General features: G+C 45.6%; 1 protein-coding gene across 2 annotated transcripts in view; it reads left to right on the top strand.

The window, feature by feature from the left end:
- Positions 1–22,164, top strand: part of MAPRE2 (microtubule associated protein RP/EB family member 2) — a 208,768-nt gene that overhangs the window by 112,331 nt on the left and 74,273 nt on the right. The window contains exon 1 of one of the 2 annotated variants that reach the window (XM_075584507.1): positions 1,602–2,161. The exons of the other annotated variant lie outside the window; for it this stretch is intronic. Within the exon in view, the coding sequence (XP_075440622.1) occupies positions 2,043–2,161 (119 nt within the window). The 5' untranslated portion in view covers positions 1,602–2,042. Of the gene's footprint in view, positions 1–1,601; positions 2,162–22,164 lie in introns of those variants that run through there. 2 annotated transcript variants of the gene reach the window in all.

The raw sequence follows: 22,164 nt of genomic DNA, 5'->3' as shown, positions 1-22,164 counted from the left end.
ATAATCCGCAATTTATAGGGACGTTATTACTTATTTATTTATAAAATGTTTTACCAGGAAGTAATACATTGAGAGTTACCTCTCGTTTTCAAGTATGTCCTGGGCACAGAGTTAAGGTGACAAATAATATATGGTACAAATATAGTTACATAAGTGAACAGGGTATACATTATATACAAGACATAGCATGCATAGTTAGAGATAATATATATTATAGATGTATGTAACAGTTACAGACCAGATTAAAATGTGAGACGGCTTTAGTTTTGAAAGAACTTAAACTGGTGGTGGATGTGAGAGTCTCCGGTAGGTTGTTCCAGTTTTGGGGTGCACGGTAAGAGAAGGAGGAGCGGCCGGATACTTTATGAGCCTTGGGTCCATGAACAGTCTTTTGAAGTCAGATCTCAGATGATAAATGCTGCATGTGGTAAGGGTGAGGAGCTTGTTCAGATAGATGGGTAGCTTGCCCATAAAGTATTTGAAGGCAACACAGGAAAGATTAACTCTGCGCCTAGACTCGAGTGATGACCAATCTAGTTCTTTGAGCATTTCACAGTGATGTGTGTTGTAGTTGCATTGGAGAACAAAACGGCATATTGAATTGTAGTGTGTCAAGTTTGCTAAGGTGAGTTTGGGGTGCCAAGCCGTATACTATGTCCCATAGTCGATAATTGGCATTAGCATCTGCTGTGCGATACGCTTTTAGACCAGCAAACTTAGGGAGGATTTGTTCCTGTAAAGTACACCTAGTTTGGCATAGGTTTTGGATGTCAGGGTATCAATGTAAATCATGAATGTTAAATGGGAGTCAAGGCATATGCCCAGGTATTTAAAACTAGTAACAGGAGTCAGGGTGGTATTAGCATTGGTTCTGATCTGGAGCTCAGTCACTGGAAGCTTTAAATATTTAGTGTTGGTCCCAAATACCAAATAGTTACCAAATACCAAATAGTTAGTCTTATCAGTGTTTAGACACAGTTTGTTTTGGGAAATCCAATTTTCAAGTCTCAAAAAGTCAGATTGAAGTTTGTGTTGAAGGTCAGAGAGGCTATGGCTGTGTGCATATAGGATTGTGTCATCTGCATACATGTGTATTGAAGCTTCCTTACAAGCTGTAGGAAGACTTACTTCCATGTTCCATAAATATATATGTGTATATAAATCCCCAAAATACAAGCATTTTATTAGCAAAATGATCTTTGCACCTAACAAATTGCATGTGTTGTGATTATTTCACAAGCGTCAATTCCTTCACGGCAAGCTCCCATATCCCCTGTCGACAGGGAGAGGGGGGGGGGAGGAACAAAAGTGTACCTATTTTCATGTGCCCAGTGTCGGAGGGTCTGGGCGATGCCAGTGATGCTCTATTAGGCAATGGTGGAGAAATGTCAGCAGCAGAAGGGTTAAAGACCTCCTTCCAGTGAATAGATCTTTGTGTGCACAGCTGCATATCAAAGAGGCGCAGGCTGAAAGGAAATGGTTAGAGGAAAGACTGTTCAGTGGGGTAGGCTGGGCTTACGTGTGTGTGTGTTTTTTTTTTTTTTTAAAGTGGTGCAGCAGGGAGGAGGAAGAGTGGAGGGAAGAGAGTGAAGGAGGAGGAGGGGGAGGTGGGTTATAAGGTGGCCGGTGGTGCTTGACATGCCAGATGTAGCCTTCTTCCTCCACCCTCCCCTCCGCCTTTATTTAGTTGGATGCATTGGTGTGGTCACACTGCAAGTGTGTGTGTGTGTGTGTGTGGATTGCAGGGATCTGATGAGTTAGCCGGTTGCCATGACAAGGGACCTGGTCACGTGACCAGGATGCTGCTCCAGGCTGTTTTGACGTCAAGCTCTAGACAGAGAGCGAGAGAGAGAGGAAAGTAGAGGAGAGATCCGTGGCACAGGAGAAGCAGGATTGCAGCCTGCATTCAGCACGCAAGCAAAAGGAGGGGGTGAAAAAAAACATAACAAAAAAATAACTATCCATTTTTATTATCGGATTATTATATATATTTGAATCCGCTTGCACACCTTTCCCCATCCCCCTTTGCCGGGACAGCTCCAATGCCGGGTCCTACCCAAACGCTGTCCCCAAATGGAGAGAACAACAACGACATCATTCAGGATAACGGGACCATCATTCCTTTTAGGAAGCACACAGTGCGGGGGGAGCGCTCCTACAGGTAATTATGATCTCCTTGTACGTAGAGGGGTGTTGTGGGGGGGTCACAGCAGAACAAGGGTGCGTAGGGCATTGCATGATCAAAAAGGCTCTAAAGGACCAGGCTGCGGTTGACATCCTCAGTAGGGCCCCTCAACTAATTGCACACCTCAAGTTTGTGCTTTGATTATTTTATATATATAAAAATTAAAAAAAAAAAATCTATATTTAAAAAAAAAAAAAAAAATTTAAATAATAAAAAAAATGAAACCCCCAAATATATGTGTGTGCGTATGCGCAAGAGATAAAGAACCAGAGGAGGCCCTGCAACAGCAAAACAAGGTTACAAAACATATATGCAATGTGCTTCATGCCCTTGTAGTGCTCCAGGATTAACCTATTGAGTGCTTTGCAGTTTGCTGATGGGCCCTCTGGCAGATAAGGGTTTGGATGTCATCAGGCGTGTGCCACATTTGGTTCTGCGATAGTGAAGCAGGACGGTTATGTAATTGGAAGGTAATGAGTATGCTGGCTGCTGCAGTAACAAAGGAGTTAAAAAAAAAAAATGGCCATGGGCTTGTTCTGAAGAGATCTGCATTTGCATCTCATTCTGTCATTCAGAACGTGCTGTGTTTGTAGGGATTCAGAATGGCATTGTGTGTTTTGACTATGGGGAAAGCCTGACTCGTTGCAGGGTCTGTTTGATACCTTGCATGGGAACAGCATAATATTATCACGTAGATTTTGTGGTACATCAGCTTCCAAAGCCACCGAGATGTTTTCTTCACATGGAAGCTGATGGCAGGAGGCTGGACAGCCAGAGGTCACTGGGATCATGCATTTCCATTAACCCCATTAGCGTCCATCCTTAATTAATTTCTCTGGTGCGGAGGAGGGAAGGGCAGGAATTGTAAGCGAGTCTGGGCTTTTTGGTTGCATGAAGCCGCTGCTGGTTTTTTGGCCGGTGATGCTGGAGGATACGGAAGGAAATGGAAGTGGTTACGAGACTGAGACAGCTTGTGCTTGCTCTGATGTTCACAAAAAATAAGAATCCTCTCTGGGTTAAGCCGCAGCCTGCAATGGTAAGGCGCCAGATTGATAGGGCTTTGTAATAGCTCAGTTTTGCCATTGGTGGAAGCCTTGATTGCAGAGGTCAGGGGGGGTCACGTGTTTGCTTAACCCCTTCTATTCCAAAGGGCCATTCAATGCATTGTATCGCAGGGTTGTGTTGTTAGGAAGCAGTGTTCACTCCTCCCAAAGCACCAGTTTCTCACACTATTAAAAAAAATAATTAAATACACCATATGGCATGCTCTAGCAATGTTTTTTTTCTGTTTTCACACAAACGGAAATCATGTGCTTAGATGTAATTAGGTACATACAAGAGGATTATCTTCTTTGAAACTCTGCTTTAACATTGTGTCAATTTTATTTGTCATTTTTTTAAAATATATATTTATCAAATGCTCCCAAAAACAGTTCAAGGTGACATTGAAGATGGATGTTTTTTTTTAATTATTATTATACATTCTCTCTCTCCCCCCCTTCCCCCCGCCCTGCTTTAGCAGTCTTTTGGTTAACCTAAGATTTTTGTCTTTAAAAACATGAGGTTTGTTTTCAAAGGACCAGGTCTTGCAGGTGTATTTAAAAAGAAAAGGGGGGGGGGGGAAGAAGAAGATTCTCCATGATTTGCATTTTTGTAGATAGATATTTTCATTCGTGCTCAATAAAGAAATCGCACCAGTGCCTCTGTGAAGGGAAGCCGCCTGGCACATCTGATTATACTACATATTGGTTGGCTGGTGGCCTGTTTGTCTCAGCAAGGTGAGCCTTGTAATATGAACTGGAATCTCTCGGAGGACTGGGGACGCTGGGTTCTTTGTCATTGCCTCTGGCCCTCTTTTGATGAACGGTTTGCAATCTGCATGAACATATCTGACGACGAGTTCCAGACGATAAGCTCATTGAGCTTCATTATTTGATAAGGATAAAGATGAATGCATAACATCTAATAGCAGCTTCTACAGAACACGCATGTGATCTAAAGGCGGCTACTGTGCACTTGAAAATTGTGCTGGTATGATTTAGATATTTTGGGTGTTCATTGTATATGACACTATTTTGTTGTATTTCAGTGGGAAAGTGCTCGAGTGTAATTAAGGAGCAATATTTTATTTATTTGATGTCTTGGTATTGTTTTGTCTTGCGTGTGCAGGGGTTACAGGGCGCGTGTTGCCTCAGATGACTATTTTATTACTTGCTGCTGTCCTGACACGATTATTTGTTTGAAGCGGTGGAGCCTGCGTGGCATTATTGAAATTAATGTATTAAAGTGGTTTTAAGTACTGTACGTTAACCTTTACAGTGAGTGCCCTCATGATGCACCAGGTACGTCTCCAGCACTTGTTCATGGGTGTGAGTGGGCTGAACACTCTCTGATGGAATGGCTGCCTCATTGTAACGGAAGTCGGGCCTGTGATTTGGCATTATGGCGCAAGATGCATCATGGGTAGGCACTCCGCCTGACCCCCGGCATTCTGAAGGATAAAACGGAAGTCCACACAGATCACCATTGTTTTGCACTTTTTCTAACACTTAAAAACATTACAAAAAGGGGACAAGATACTAACATTACATGTGTTACACTTGTTTGAGCGTCAAGTGGGGGATTGCTGTCATAGTCTTGTACCTCAGGAATACGTTTGGGACTTTCAGCTGTGAGGTTCAATTTGGATGAACGAGTATTTTACATCCCTGGGCCTTATATCATTCATACTTGGATTATCACCTCGGCTGGGATTCAATGTGGAAACTATGATTTAAAGTTTAGAAACTGAAATAACTTAGACTTGGTTAACAAAAAAACACCCATGTATGAGCTGGTGGTAGAAACCTTTTTGAAAGTGCCACAGCCTTTTTTTTTTTTTGCCAGTAATGACATGATCATTAAATGTAAGGGTCAGATATACTGTACCTTTCCCTTGCATCCAAACAACAACCTGTGCACTGCTACTCTTGTGTATTCCTGCATACATGAAGTTATTAAGAAATAGTGGCAGAACAGGCCTTACTTGTATGTATATCTTGATTTATATAGCGCGATCCATGTACATAGCTCTTTACAGCAGTAATACATGTGACATAATAGGAATAACGGCTTCATACATAAAGTAGACATTAGGAAAATGAGTCCCTGCACCGAAGAGCTTACAATCTAAGTGGCAAGTAGGGAGAACTTAGATACAGTAGGAGGGTGTTATTGTAAGTGGGTCATGGTTAATGCATCTGTTTCTTTCTCTGGTGTCTCCTCCTCTTCACTCCCTCTTTTCTTTCGGGGTCCCAGAAGGCTCTGTCCTTGACCCCGAGCTATATTTACTCTAGAACGCTTCTCTTGGTGGACTAATACAATCTTTTGGCTGTCCGTATCATCTCTTTGCCGATGATACCCAAATTTACCTCTTAACCCCTGAACTCTCCCCATATCTCTTGTCCCGTGTCACCAATTGTCTCTCTGTAATGTCCTCCTGGATGTCCAACCATTATCTGAAGCTTAACATGTCCAAAACAGAATTAATAATATTTCCCCCTTTAACTGTCACCCCTACACCCACACTTTCCTTTGCTGTCAATAATACCACAATCTCATCAACACCCCAAACCCGCTGCCTAGGGATCATCTTTGACTCTGCCCTCTCCTTCATTCCTCCTATACACTCTCTCACTAAGTCCTACCATCTTCACCTCTGAAATATCACTAGGATACGCCCTTTTCTCACTCATGATGTAACCTCCTAATTCAGTCACATCTTGTCCTGCCTTGACTACTGCAATCTTCTCCTAGTTAACATTCCCCTTGTCCATGTGTCGCAACTCCAATCCATCCAAAATGTTCCTGCCAGACACATCTACATCACTCACAGCTCCACTTCTGCTGCGCCACTATGCAAATCCCTACACTGGCTTCCCATATCCACTAGAATCAAATTTAAATCCCTAGTTCTGACATACAAAGCTCTCAACAATGCTGCCCCCTTACATCTCAGCACTCATCCCCAAATATATCCCTAAATGCCCTGTACATTCTGCCCAAGACACCCGCCTTTCCTCCTGCCTTCTTAACTCCTCTCCCTCCCACCTACAAGACTTCTCCCGTGCTGCTCTTTTTCACTGGAACTCCCTATCATGCACCACCTGAAAACTCACCTTTCCAAGGACGCCTATTTGGCATACCCCAAACATCTACCAACCCTATTGGGACCAGTTGTGCGGTTGGACCAAACTCCATGCCAACACCTCCTAACATCCAAACCAAAAACCTTAATGGGATCAGCTGTGCAGCAGGACCACAATCCACACTGAGGCATACTCTGTCCCAAAACAAGCAGTCGCTTTACTTGTTGTTTCTACATTGTCCCTTATTTCCTCTAGATTGTAACCTCTCATGAGCAGGGCCCTTATTACCTTCTGTATGAGTCTGCTCTTGTTTGTTCTTATTTGGTGTGCGTCTGTTTATGTAATATACAGAACTCTGTACTCCCATTGTACCGCAATGCAGAGTATGTTGGCACTTTACAAATAAACGCTGATAATAATAATCTGAGATGTATAGTATCAGCCAATGGAGCTACCCAAATGGTTAGTTAAAGAGGTGTGGGTTTTTTTTACAGTACTGTCACATTACATGAACCAGTCTGTTACTTTGATAATTATGTATGTAATTATACAATGTTACTTGTTCCCAAATTAGTTGATGAATTACACTGCACATTCTAGTTAGATTACTGGGTTTAATTTTACTTTTTGCCTGAAATTGGCCAAATCCAGAGTGTATTCTAGCTGCCCAAGATGTTTCTCTGGTAAAGGGGGAGCCAACTCCAGTCCTCAGGGGCCACCAACAGCCACCTGTGCTGAAGCAGGGATAGCCTTAAAACCTGACCTGTTGGTGTCCCTTGATGACTGAAGTTGTCCACTCCAGCACATCTGGTAATTCAGTGCTGTACATCATAAATGAAAGCGTTTTGGAACAGGTACGGTTAACATTGTTGGTCATCGTGTTGTGGTACAAAATATATAATATACGTGGTGCCAACATTACATTGATCCGCAACGACGACTTGAAGTATGTTTGTATTTCTGATGGCAATCCTACAGACAGTTACTAAAGGGGAAATGCTGCACACCACATAACAATAATATAAAGATACAACTACCGCTGCTCCTGGGTCAGGATTCTCTGTGATGATCCAGCTTACAATGGAAAGTATAGGAAACAGGGCTCCACGGAATGTTCAAAATTAATTTATTGCCAACAAATTGACTGACGTTTCGGCCACAATTGGCATTATGCCATTCTGCTTTGAGAAAGGCCAATTGTGGCCGAAACGTCAGTCAATTTGTTGGCAATAAATTAATTTTGAAAAAATTCCGTGGAGCCCTGTTTCTTATACTTTCAAATCCTACAGACCGTGGCATGTGTATTATGCCATGTACCCTGCTGCTGGCTAGACAACTCAATATACCAATATCATAGAGAAATGCAAGACATACCGAGGTTTATTTTGTTTTTCCGTGCATATTTGCTTGTTCGGTTCTTAGCAGTGAGCACAGATGTTTCAAAGCTCTTGTCTTTCTGCTACGTTTCTAAATATAAAGCTGTGCACTGGAGTTGTTCTCGTAAACTAGCTAATATAAAGAAACCTTTTGTTGCAGTTCTGGGGGTATGTCTAGTGTATACTGCTCTGTAACAAACTTAACATGACGGGCCCCAGTCATCTTCCCCAGGTGTGTCACACTATTAACCACTTGAGAAAACAGATCGTCTGTAATAACAAAAGCCAGCAGAAAGCAACAAGTGAATCATTGTTTTTCTAGTTTACAGAAATATGTGCACAAAAGAACATATGTACCTGGATTGTATTATGTGCTTCTACAATTTCAAGCCCAGAGCCACAAAAGGGTGCTAAGCTTTAGCACACCTTTTACTCCCATTGAATCCCATTAAAGGTGCGCTGAAGATTAGCGCCTTTGTGTGGACCTTGGCTCGGTTTCTAAGTTCTAATGGTTAGGAAAAAAAATCGCATTTTCTTGCCATTTTCAGAGACACTTGAATCTATACAATGCTCGGGCGCTTTTAGGCATTTAGAAGCACTTTGTTAGATAAAGACAGAAGTAGGGGCTTTTCACAGTAATTTGATGGCAGACCAGAAGCATTGGGCCCATTGACAAACGATGTAAATGTAAAGCCAGGGGACAAGGTGCCCTATTTTGTACTAGTTTAACCTTACATGGTCAACCAAACCATTTTTTGTGTAATTGCCTCTAATGTAGACTGTTCTATACATTCACTACCAGTTTAGTAAACAAAACAAAAAATCCAAGGGTGCCACCAGCTACACATTATGTTAAGAATTACTTCATTACATTTCCCTAAAGTCTAAGGCATTTTATATTCACTAAACTACAGCCTAACAAGGCAGGTAAACCCACTCAATTTGTTTTGTTCTCTTTTTATATGGCATTTGCTGCTCTACACAAACCATTTTTTCACCTTTTTTGAGTCATGTACAAATCTCAGTCCTAATATTGTGAGTGATGTGTGCACTATTTTAATGGTTCTTTCTTGAACCACCATGCACAATGATGTAAGTGGAGATCACCACTTTCTTATTTTAACTAGTAATCCTCCTCCCTGTAGCACGCAATGTCCTATTGACCAAATCTGTGCTACGTTATTTATTCTCTCTTGCATCAACAAGCTCCCAGGTCCAGTTAATGTATTGTGGTTTTACTAAACCATATTTTAGAAATGACCTATGGAAGATAAGCTGTACTTTTTTCCCCTTTCCAACCCCTCCCCCCCCCCCATAACCTAATTGTGTCAATATCCCAGATATATTGTATCTTGCTTTCTTGGAATCGTGGATTCCATGTAGGATTTTGGATCGTATTTGCTACATTTTTGACCAGATGTCTCCATAATTAAAACCAGTCTAATTTTGAAGGCAGTTTATTTGATTCTCTACGCTCTTGATGTTTAGTGCTCTACAGCAGCAGTGCGCAAACTGAGGGCACAAGACGTTTCGGGGGTGGAGGGGTGCGGCGTTTACAGAGGCCCTGCGCTGAGAGCGTGAGGCCTCTGTAAACTTACTTACACAGCATCAAATGACACCCTTTGCCATAGAGACGTGATGTCAAATGACGCCGCAGGTCACTGACATCACATGACCCTGCAGCGTCATTTGGCGCAATATTAGAGGCGAGGGGGGGCGCGACCGACGAGGAGGAGAGAAGGTAGGGGTGGCGCAGAGAGTTTGCGCACCGCTGCTCTACAGTTCAGATGGTCAATTATGTCTTTTTATTTGAAATAGCCAAGTAAGTATTAACTTAAAGGGGCCATCCCACCTAGCACTAAAGTGAACTCATTCTAGTGATAAAGTATGTTTAGGAGGTCTTACTTGGGCGATTGATGCATTGTTTACCCAAATCTGACACCTATAATTATATTTCAATATTTTTTTCACGTTAGACTTGGGAGGAATTTGATTTCCTCAGGGTACACCTTGTGTGTGTGATGTCACTGAGTGTTCAGCAAATGCTTGTACAGACAGTCTCTCTCTCTCTCTCTCTCTCTCTCTCTCTCTCTCTCTCTCTCTCTCTCCCTCTCTCCCTCTCTCCCTCTCTCCCTCTCTCCCTCTCTCCCTCTCCCTCTCTCCCTCTCTCCCTCTCTCCCTCTCTCCCTCTCTCCCTCTCATTTATATTTTTATATATATAGTATGCTTTCTTACAGTGTGTGTGTGTGTGGGGGGGGGGGGGAGGGGGCTTGTATCCTTAATTAAGAAAAACAATATATGGAGTTGTATCTGTTTTTATCCTATAATGATCTGGACAAGGACTGTGTATCCTTTAATACAGATTTGTGAGGCACTTCTGTTTTTTTTTTGTAACCATATGTGTGCCAGAGGAGCCACGAGACAGGGCGAGTCACAATCCCTGTGGCACATCAGGATCACGTCCTCTCTCCCGGAGCCATCACGTGAGCGCGGCGTCTCTGGTGATGGAAACGGAAGGGGCGTCCTCTTTCGTTCCTCTGCCTGCTAGATTGCATGCAGTGCTCCACAGCAGCGCAGAATGCGGTCTGACCGGGGAAACAAGCTGAAAGCGAATGGCATCGCCATTACATCCTGGGGTTCCTGGGGGGCTGCCCCCATGACATGAGGCATGCCAGAGAAAGGAAATAGTAATCCCTCCATGAACAACTGACTTAAAGTAGCTATCTATATTGACTTTTTAGCAATGCACAGGCTTTGAATGTAGAGTTTAAGTAAAGATGTTGACGCTGTTTATATCTGTTCCATTACTTAATTGATAGAGAACACTTTCCATAGCATCTTTATATGTTAAAGTAATGTTTTGGAAACATATGCTTTAAACCCGCTTTTTCGGCTGCATCCAATTAAAACATTATCTGAAGACATTTCAGTTCTATTCTCTCGATACAGGAGCCAGAACTCTTGTGATTGGTCACTTTGGATCTGGGATTGGTCTGTATGATTTCAGCACATTTGCTTTGATAGACAGAGTTAAACATGTTTATATAATTCTTTTAATAGCAGTGTGTGTGTGCTCAATATGTAGTGTACGTAGCCACAATTGGGACCTGTAAAATAAAAATGGTAAACAGCTGCTATCCATTTCATGCTCAAACATACAGTACACACAGACTTATTCTTTTTTTGCTTTCTACATTTGGGTGGACCAGAGACTGCTTACACAAAGGGTGCCTTACTGCACATAAAATTAGCATGTTTCCTTCACCACTAAATCTCAATCTTAAAGTGTAAATTGGTACACAAATAAAACTGGAGGTTCGGAAGAGATTATTACTTCACACCAATAAGCATTCAATCCAAGAGCCCATGTATCTTTTATTTGAAAGGATACAGTGGTAAAGTGAAAACTGTGCCGTGCAAAGGGAATCTTGGCTTCTCGATCAGGCCAAAAGTTTGCTGACATTTCTGACTCCTTTTTCTACATAAACCAAGAAAAAACCAGGCGCTTACCTTGAGTCTCAGAAAATATTGCTTACAATGAAACAGTACAGCCAATAGAATTTGGTCTCTTTTAGGTACTTAGAGACAACCCTTAGATCCCGTCTGCATCAACCCCAGAGTAGGGATAATCCAGAGCCCTTATAGAAACATGGAAAAACAGAAAAATGGGGGAGCATGGGATTAGGAAAATACACAATACACAATACAAATGCAAACGGCATAGAGCTGACAACGTTCTGATGTAGTGGTTAGGGGGCCAAGTTTAGAGCATAATAATATACTTACACGGCCTTGTGTAAGCAAAAATATAAATAGGTATCTTTTAAGGATGAGTCTTGACTCCTCCAAATGCAGATATATAAAAATCAATGGGGTATATGCAATATGTTATTACATATGTACTCACACGGCCCAGTGTGAGTAATGGTGGAGGTTAGGTGTCTTTGGGATTTACTCAACCCGTCCAAATTATCAGACCGGACGTGGGGGATTGCCCTCAAGCAGTACTTCAACAGGAACTCCCTCCCCAGTTGCTTGAAGTCAGAGAGTGTCTCTCCCCGGTTCCGCAGTGAAAAGGGGGACAAGTGAGGCACGATCTCAGTATAGGTTTAAAAAATGGCATTTATTGATAAAATACAAAGAAAGAGAACTCACATACACAATAAAGGACTCCTGGCCTTCCCACGTAGCCCAGTCACAAGCCCCAACAGCAGGTAATTCCGTCCCCGCGTCCGAGGTGCAGAGTGATGGCACTTCTCTGCTCTGCTGTAATTGCGGCTGTGTGAACTGGCTACGGAAACCTCCGTGGGACATAAACAGCTACCAATTCGAGCAACGCGTTTCGCCGAGTAGTCGGCTTCCTCAGGCTCTATTCTATGAGTATGGCAAGTCCGGTCTGATAATTTGGACGGGTTGAGTAAACCCCAAAGACACCTAACCTCCACCATTACTCACACTGGGCCGTGTGAGTACATATGTAATAACATATTGCATTTACCCCATTGATTTTTATATATCTGCATTTGGAGGAGTCAAGACTCATCCTTAAAAGATACCTATTTATATTTTTGCTTACACAAGGCTGTGTAAGTATATTATTATGCTCTAAACTTGGCCCCCTAACCACTACATCAGAACGTTGTCAGCTCTATACCATTTACATTTGTATTGTGTATTTTCCTAATCCCATGCTCCCCCATTTTTCTGTTTTTCTTTTTTCTACATAGTCAGCTGCTGTTTTTCTTACTAAGGGCTGGGACCCGCTGCGCCCGGTGGCGCGGGCGGCTACGTGAGCGCTACTCGCCATTGCCTTGTAGCCTCACGATCCGGTCCCAGTCCCTCCTCACTGCCAATTGACTACGTACTGTGACGCGTCAGCCAGCAGGGGATACCAGAGAATTGTGTTCCCGTGCGGCGATGCATCACATGGTACGCGAGTCAGCCAATGGGGAGGAGGGGAGGGAAGGAGCTAGATGGGAGGCGCCTTGGGCAGGGAGCAGGGAAGGAGCTGCAGGTTAAAGTGTGTGTGTGTGTATATGTGTGTGTGTGTGTGTATGTATGTATGTGTGTGTATGTATATGTATGTGTGTATATGTATATGTGTGTGTGTGTGTGTGTGTATGTATGTGTGTGTGTATGTGTAAGGATTATGGAGACACGCCGTTCACGGCGTGCCTCCCACTTACCTGCTGCCTCGCCTGACACCATCCTGACTCGCAGGGACGCCGGAGAGAGGCGCGCGAGCTCCTGCACTGTGCGCGCGCGCACACGTTCTTCTCTCTCTTCTGCCCTCGGATCAGGGCGTGGGGTTGCGCACGCAGCCGCAGGCGCTGCTACACAGAGGCGCGGCCACACGGAGGCGCAACCGCCTCTTAAAGGTACAGGTCCCAAGACTGTTGCTGCTATTGAATGCAGCCAGACTGCTGCCCTTTATGCCTCATCTCCTGGGACTCATAAGGGACCTATCCCTGCTACAGCTGGCTCCTTCTACACACCCCTTTATGGCTGCAATCCTATTGGACCCTCACTCCTTTATATACCTGCCAAAATCACTGGTTCTTTGGTTGAGCATAGTACCAGTTGTCCTTACCATTCTCTGCCTCCCTAGTTCTATTTTTACAGATCTCCTCGTGTATCAAACCGGCTTCCGCTACGTCTTCCTGTACCTCTGGCATCCCGAACTCGGCACACGGCAATTCGACTCTCCGCATCTCTGGCATCCCGACCCTGGCTTACGGTAAACGACAACGTCCCTCTCTCTAACCCTGGATTTGGCAAACGGCACTCTCTACCAACCGTACCTCTCCTGCCCCGATCCGGAATCCCCGACCAATCTACTTTCAAGACGTGTCTTCGTGGCTGTGGGTGGTGTTCTTACCTTCCCACCTCAGCACCGTGGTCCCGTCTCGTTTGTGGTGAGCACATCCTAACATTATGCTCAACCCAACAAACATGGACCAAGCTGAGGTGGAGCGGACTTTAAATGCCCATTCTGCTCTGTTTACCAGATTAGAGACTTATTTGGAGCAATCCGATAGACGCTTGGATACCATGCAGCAAAGCCTCCACTCTCTTACTCTTCAGGTCCGAACCCTCACTCGGCAATCTCCTCTCGTGGCACCTACTGCACAGCCTAACCCTTTTTCGTTATCTCCGTTCACTCCGGAACCACGTATTCCGCCACCAAGACATTATGCGGGGGATCCTCAAGGATGTCGGGGATTCATTAACCAATGTCTTGTACAATTTAGGCTCTCTCCCTCTCGCTTTGTGTCTTCTGTCTCCAGGGTCGGCTACATCTACTCCCTTCTCACCGACCAGGCACTGGCGTGGGCCTCTCCCATCTGGGAGCAACAGGGGGCGCTCACACAGGACATCGATCTCTTCGTTGAGGAATTCCGAAGAGTTTTTGACACACCAGCACGAAAGTTAACAGCAGCTTCTGCTCTTCACCACATTAACCAGGGAGACCGTTCGGTTGCTGTATATGCGGTGGAATTTCGCACTCTTGCTGCTGAAACAGGTTGGAACGATGACGCCCTATCTTCCGCGTTCTGGCAAGGATTATCGGAGACCCTAAAGGACGAGCTCGCCGCACGAGATCGTCCTACTAACCTAGAGGACTTAATCGCTCTGGCTATTTGGGTGGATCAACGCCTGTTGGAACGTAAATATGAACGTACTCATTATCGTTTAAGGGTTCCAAGAACTCTTGCACCCTCCTTCGTGGCTCCGTCACCTTCTTCCGGGGACATTCCTGAACCCATGCAGTTGGGGGGCAACCGACTATCTCCGGCTGAGAAGTTACGTAGGCGCACGGCCGGTCTTTGCATGTACTGTGGCAATTCCACTCACGCCGTGACCCAGTGTCCCCTTAAACCGGGAAACGCCAGCTCCCACTGAGATCCGGGAGAGTTTCATTGGGAATACTGACCCCTTCTTCCATCATCCAAAACATCCTACCCACCAGGATAGTCTTACCTATAATACTGTCTGGAGAGGGGTTCCACACCCGGGCACGGGCGTTCATTGATTCCGGTTCGGCAGGTAATTTCATTGATGAAACTTTTGCTAGACAGAACAATATCCCTTTTGTCAACAAGACTGTAGGTCTGGAGGCCATTGATGGTCGACCTCTTAAGCCAGCATTTATCACGCTTCAGACAGTACCTCTCCTACTGCAGTTCGTGGACGTCCATACAGAGATCATTACTCTCGATGTCATCCACACGCCCTCTGCTGAGTTGATTTTGGGTCTTCCCTGGCTTCAACTTCATAATCCTCGCATCGACTGGACGGATCGGGAACCGGTTCAGTGGGCTCCTTCTTGTGCCAAGACATGTACCAAAGTTTTCCAGAGGATTGGAGGAGTGTCTACCATATCCGAGAAGATCAACTCCTTATCTTCTGTGTACTGGGATTTCCGTGACGTATTTGACAAAGCACGGTCTGAGGTACTACCGCCGCACCGTCCGTTTGATTGTCCCATTGAATTACTTCCTGGCGCACCTCTTCCCAGGGGAAGATCTTATCCTCTCTCTCTCCCAGAGACAAAGGCTATGAACACCTACATTGCCGAGAACTTGGAGAGGGGTTTCATCAGGAAGTCTTCCTCCCCGGTCGGAGCAGGTTTTTTCTTTGTCAAGAAGAAGGACGGATCTCTCCGTCCATGCATAGACTATCGGGGTTTGAATAATATCACTCGCAAAAATCGCTACCCCCTGCCTTTGATTCCAGAATTATTCGACCGCCTCCAGGGAGCAACCATCTTTTCTAAATTGGATCTGAGAGGTGCCTACAATTTAGTAAGGATACGAGAGGGGGACGAGTGGAAGACTGCTTTCAACACCCATGACGGCCACTACGAGTATCTTGTTATGCCTTTCGGGTTGTGCAATGCACCAGCAGTTTTCCAGGATTTTGTCAACGAGATCTTTCGGGACATTCTCAACACTTTTCTTATTGTTTATTTAGATGACATCCTCATCTTTTCTAAGACTGCTCAAGATCATATTAAACACGTTCAACAAGTACTATTACGTTTACGGGAGAACCATCTTTTTGCGAAATTGGAGAAGTGCCAGTTCCACCTTAAATCCGTGGCATTCTTGGGTTACGTTATCTCGGATTCCGGTTTCAAAATGGATCCGGAGAAACTTAAAGCTATCTTGGAGTGGCCTCTTCCGACTACTCTCAAAGCCGTGCAACGCTTTTTAGGTTTTGCGAATTATTACCGACGGTTCATCCGCAATTTTTCTGATACCGTATCCCCCATAACCGCCCTCACCAAGAGAGGGGCAGATCCGTCATCATGGTCAGTGACCGCTAAAGAAGCGTTTGAGAGTCTCAAGAAGGCTTTTGTGTCTGCTCCCATCCTCACCCACCCAGATCCTGGACTCCCGTTCACCTTGGAGGTAGATGCCTCGGACATTGGGGCCGGGGCTGTTCTGTCCCAGAGAACTTCTCCGTTAGCCAGACTGCATCCCTGTGCTTTTTTTTCTAAGAAATTCTCTTCCGCTGAACAGAATTATGATGTCGGAAATAGGGAGCTTTTGGCGATCAAATTGGCGTTGGAGGAGTGGAGACATTTTTTAGAGGGTACCGAGACACCTATTACCATCCTTACGGACCATAAGAACCTCCTTTATCTGGAGGGGGCACGTCGGTTGAATGCTCGACAAGCCCGCTGGGCTTTGTTTTTTTCACGATTTAATTTTCTTATTTCTTTTATTCCTGGCTCCAAGAACCTTAAGGCGGACGCTTTATCTCGACAATTTCTTGCGGATGACAGGTCCGAGGAACAGCTTGAGTCTATTATCCCCTCTAGTTGTATCCTGTCTGCCAACTCCTTTGAGGTCATGAGCAAAATTCAGTCGGAACAGTCACAGACTCCGAGGGGACTCAAGGTTCCGGAGGGAAGACTCTACACGGCATCTCAACACCGCAAGAAGGTTCTCGAGTGGTGTCATTCGTCTAAATCAGCAGGACACCCAGGGATACGGAAGACCAACGATCTAGTTCAACGTACCTTCTGGTGGCCAGAGAGGGCTAAAGACGTAGAGGAGTTTGTCAAAGCATGTAGCATTTGCGCTCGTAACAAGGTACCTCGTGTCAGACCCGCTGGTCTACTCCTTCCATTACCCATTCCAGATTGCCCCTGGAGTCATATCTCTATGGATTTTATTGTGGAACTTCCAGAATCCAAAGGGAAGAATACTATTTTAGTGGTCATCGATCGATTTTCCAAGCAGACGCACCTTGTTCCTTTGAGGGGTCTTCCAAATTCCCCTAGGCTGGCAGATGTGTTTATTCAGGAGATTTTTCGCCTTCACGGAGTTCCTTCTACCATTGTCTCTGACCGGGGCTCGCAATTCGTGTCAAAATTTTGGCGTGCCTTTTCCAAAAGGTTGGGAATCGCTCTTCACTTCTCCTCAGGATACCATCCACAGACCAATGGGCAAACAGAGAGAGTCAATCAAAGCTTAGAACAATATCTCCGATGCTTCATCACGGATACTCAGGAGGACTGGGTGGATCTACTTCCTTGGGCCGAGTTTGTCTTGAACTCTCTCCGCAACGACTCTACCCAAGAATCTCCGTTCTTTATAAATTATGGATTCCATCCTTCCCGGTTACCCTTCTCTTCACTACCATCTGGGGTGCCAGCAGTGGACAAACACGTCTCTCACCTAAAGGTTTTGTGGTCTAAGATACAGGAAAACTTGAGGGTAGCTACAGGGAGACAGAAACTCCAAGCAGATCGCCTTCGACGACAAGTGCCGGAGTTCGTTCCAGGGGACACGGTGTGGCTTTCATCTAGGAATATCCGGTTGAAGGTTCCTACTATGAAGCTTGCTCCCAAGTTCCTCGGTCCCTTTCCCGTGGTTAGGAGGATTAACCCTGTGGCTTACGAACTACGCCTTCCACCTTCTATGAAGATTTCACCAGTTTTTCATGTATCTTTACTCAAACCAGTGTTTCGCAGCTCTCGCTTTTCCAAGAAAACTTCTTCTCCACCTCCGATTATGATTTCGGGTCAACAGGAGTACGAGGTCCAGTTTGTCCTCGATTCTAGAAAGTCCAGAGGAGGAGTACAATACCTGGTTCACTGGAGGGGGTTCGGTCCAGAGGAACGTTCTTGGATTCCTTACCGGGATCTTCACGCACCTCAACTTCTACGGGCTTTTCATCGAAGAAACCCTTCCAAGCCTTATCATGGTCGCCCGGAGGTCGCCCCTGAAGGGGGGGGTACTGTAAGGATTATGGAGACACGCCGTTCACGGCGTGCCTCCCACTTACCTGCTGCCTCGCCTGACACCATCCTGACTCGCAGGGACGCCGGAGAGAGGCGCGCGAGCTCCTGCACTGTGCGCGCGCGCACACGTTCTTCTCTCTCTTCTGCCCTCGGATCAGGGCGTGGGGTTGCGCACGCAGCCGCAGGCGCTGCTACACAGAGGCGCGGCCACACGGAGGCGCAACCGCCTCTTAAAGGTACAGGTCCCAAGACTGTTGCTGCTATTGAATGCAGCCAGACTGCTGCCCTTTATGCCTCATCTCCTGGGACTCATAAGGGACCTATCCCTGCTACAGCTGGCTCCTTCTACACACCCCTTTATGGCTGCAATCCTATTGGACCCTCACTCCTTTATATACCTGCCAAAATCACTGGTTCTTTGGTTGAGCATAGTACCAGTTGTCCTTACCATTCTCTGCCTCCCTAGTTCTATATTTACAGATCTCCTCGTGTATCAAACCGGCTTCCGCTACGTCTTCCTGTACCTCTGGCATCCCGAACTCGGCACACGGCAATTCGACTCTCCGCATCTCTGGCATCCCGACCCTGGCTTACGGTAAACGACAACGTCCCTCTCTCTAACCCTGGATTTGGCAAACGGCACTCTCTACCAACCGTACCTCTCCTGCCCCGATCCGGAATCCCCGACCAATCTACTTTCAAGACGTGTCTTCGTGGCTGTGGGTGGTGTTCTTACCTTCCCACCTCAGCACCGTGGTCCCGTCTCGTTTGTGGTGAGCACATCCTAACAGTATGTATGTGTGTGGGGGGTGGACGGCACCACGATCAGATCCCGCCCCCTCCCAATCCCACCCCCCTCCCTCCCACTCCAGGCCCGGCTCCCTACAAACCGCATATCGCGGTCTGTGTCTGTCAGCGCCCCGCCTGTCTGCAGTGCGGGCGCGCTGACTGTGGGAGCGGGGCCTTAGCCTAAGACGTAAGGAAAAAGAAACGCCTTCTACACATGTATACTTTTTGTGTGTATGTGTGTGTGTGTGTGTGTGTGTGTGTGTGTGTGTGTACTGTAGGCACGTGCTGTTTTTACAAACCATCTGAAATGAAGATATTCGGGAATTTTTTATTTCAGGACAGGTACAGTATGTAGAATCATATATGTAGATCTTGTATTTTTAAAAATACCTTTATTGGTATAGCACCATATACTGTAGATATAGATATAGATATATATTGCGATACCGGTTTTTATTGCGGTAATAAATGGGATGTAATAATAGGATACATAATGGGAATAAGCTCTGTTGACATAAAAGTAATCATTAGGAGGAGTCCCTGTCCTGAAGAGCTTACAGTCTTAAGTGGATTCATTATGACACAAAGGTTACCTGGCAGAGATAATGGGGACTATGTACTAAGACGATGTTTAATCAATACAGTACTTTAATGCAGGGGGGCGCAAACTTTTTTCCCTGCGCCCCCCTGCCGGCGGTCCCCTCTCTTCCGCGCCCCCCCATACCACCATTGACCCGCCCTCCGGCGTCATGACGTCACGTTGCCATAGCAACGCGACGTCACATGACCTCGCGGCGTCATTTTGACGTCGCGTTGCCATGGCGACGCAAGAAGGAAGCCGCCGGAGTCACGGGTAAGTATGGTTTACAGAGGCCCTGCAGCTCCCCGGGCACTTAATTTAAGTGCCTTCGGGAAGCGCGCAGGGCCTCTGTAAACCCCGCGCCCCCCCCCCACCGGCAGTCTCGCGCCCCCCCTGGGGGTCGCGCCCCACAGTTTGCGCACCGCTGCTTTAATGCATTGCACTTCTGTGTCAAATACAGTATAAGAAACCGTTTTTACATCTACAGATTGTCAGAGGCAGTGGCGGATTTAACTTTTTGCCATCCATAGGTTCAGCGCGGGCAGCCCTGCTCTGCAGCGTAGCGGTGCCATGACGTCACGTGACATGTGACGCCGCTGTGTCATTTTATGTCGGTTCGCCATGACAACGTGACGCTGCAGGAGGAGTGCCGCTCCGGAGATGGTAAGACCTAACTCTCAAATTGCCACTCTGGCCTAGAGCTTAGTCAGCCTTGTGTGGGAAGTCCGTCTCTGGTCCAGAAGCCTGAGTTGAGTCGCATTAAACTCGTCATGCTTTTTGACACAGATTGAAGGGAGTAAAACCTCAAACATGGAAAATGCACTATTTGACACAGCTCATTGCAATATGTGTGTCCTCCTTTTGATGCATATGGGGCAAAAATAGGAACAAAGTGCTTAATAGATTGACGCATAGAGGTGCAAGCTGAAAATTGTGCTATTTGCTTCAGTTTTGCCTTCATACTTGGCCCCTGATGTTTTTATAATTAATATTTTAGTAGTAGTGTAATAGGAAAATGGAATTTCAGATTTACTGTGCTCTATAGCAAATTCATTTGATAGTTTAACTCTGAAGGCTATAGGATATAGGGAGTAGGCCTGGGTTAATGTGACTGGTTGACTGTAGACGGTCTTTACAACAATGTTTAAAGTTCTGTATTGCCCTTGGTTCCCCTAAAGCAGGGGTGCACAAACTGGGGGGTGCACAAGATTTTCTGCCGGGTGGTTAGAGGCCCCACGCACTTCCCCAAGGCATTTAAATGAAATGCCAGGGGATCGCACGAGGCCTCTGCAACTTGCCTTACCTTGCCTCCGGCAATGCGTTGCTATGGCAACATGGCGTCAAATGATGCCGTGGGGTCACGTGAACCCTTGCTGCTGGATACAAGGTAAGGAGCGGGGCGTGCACAGGGGGGGTGGGGGAAGAGCAGGCAGGGGGGTGCAGACTGAAAGGTTTGCACACCCCTGCCCTAGAGGCTTCCATAAAAAGGATTGTAGGTCCCGGCAATTTCTGGAACCTCCCAAGGTAGGGCAACTATAGGACTGAGCAGAATAGTGGTTGCCTTGCTAAAGAGAGGAGGGAAAGGCATTATGATGGAGGCAGAGAGAGCAAGAAGCTTTTAGCAGGTGGTGTTTTGCTAGACAGATTGTGGGGAGCCTGTGGAACCATTCATGAGGAAGGCGATCTAAAGAGGGACACGAGTCCCTCTGCCTTGGTTGATGTTGTGGCAGGAGATGCTGCCAGTCTGAGATTTATGATTTACTGTATACACCTGTTTAAAGAATCAGACATCTGGGAAAGCACCAGAGTATGAGTCTAAGCAAGAAAAGAAGGATGTTCTTGAATGTGTTGAAATATTCCAACATTTTAAAAGGCCCAAGAGAGACTCTAACACACACACACACTTTATCTTGCATTGCTGACTTCACCAGCAGTTTGGTTGAATCCAGCCACTTACTCCAGAAGCCAAAATACATATTTGTGTTAATGCAGTATACTTCCACAATAAGAAAACCCCTTGGCATCCCTAGAAACAGTTTGCCATGTGTGTGATGGTGTCAAAGTGGGAATAGTGAAACCAGGGACTGGCAGTGTTAATTATACCCATGGTTGACTTTCCAGCCAGCTACCAGTAACTCCAGTGTTGGTTGAGTGCATTCACTTGAACACACTGTACTTTGCTAAGGAGTACTTGTATTGTAACAAGTTTTCTGTGTACTGTACTATTTTGTAGGGTTGAAAATTAGTAGATCGTTATAAAGGCCTATCTTGTTTGGGGAAATCTGTATTCATAACTCATTGTTTGAACAGTTAGTGTCAGTTAACAAAAGCAGCATGGCACTGTATCATTCTGGATAATCTGTTCAGCAGGTCTTATTATTTTGTCGCCAGAGGTGCTCATGTGCAGACATTTTTTTAATGGAGCATGCTGAATTTCAGACTGTTGCCATGGATACAATGAACCTGCCCCCCCACTCCTCTCAGAGCATCTCTTAGATGATAATGACTCATTCAGCCACAATGCACGGGGGAGTTTGTTTTATATTTACACGTCAGACATGCAAGGTAGTAGGATTAGTGGAACCTCCCTCTTATTTGTTAATGCTGTGCGTTGCATTTTGCGGTAGGCTCTACTAACCCTATTGGTCATATTTTCCAGTGTGTTAATTGAACATGTTTCTTGACTGAAATTAAGGGCACTTCTAACCATGGTGGGGCAGGAATGTCTGTTGTGCCTGCATTAAGAACAATGTGATCAGTAATTGCCTGGCCCCTAATGTCAGGTATAGAAAAGTGATGCAATAGTCCTCCTGTTCTGTTATGATCAGCCTCAAAGACAAGCAAAATGGGTG

This window comes from Ascaphus truei, chromosome 2, assembly GCF_040206685.1.
Source record: "Ascaphus truei isolate aAscTru1 chromosome 2, aAscTru1.hap1, whole genome shotgun sequence".
Taxonomy (NCBI): domain Eukaryota; kingdom Metazoa; phylum Chordata; class Amphibia; order Anura; family Ascaphidae; genus Ascaphus; species Ascaphus truei.
The sequence above is the reverse complement of the archived record's forward strand: the minus strand, read 5'-3'. Positions and strand labels throughout refer to the sequence as shown.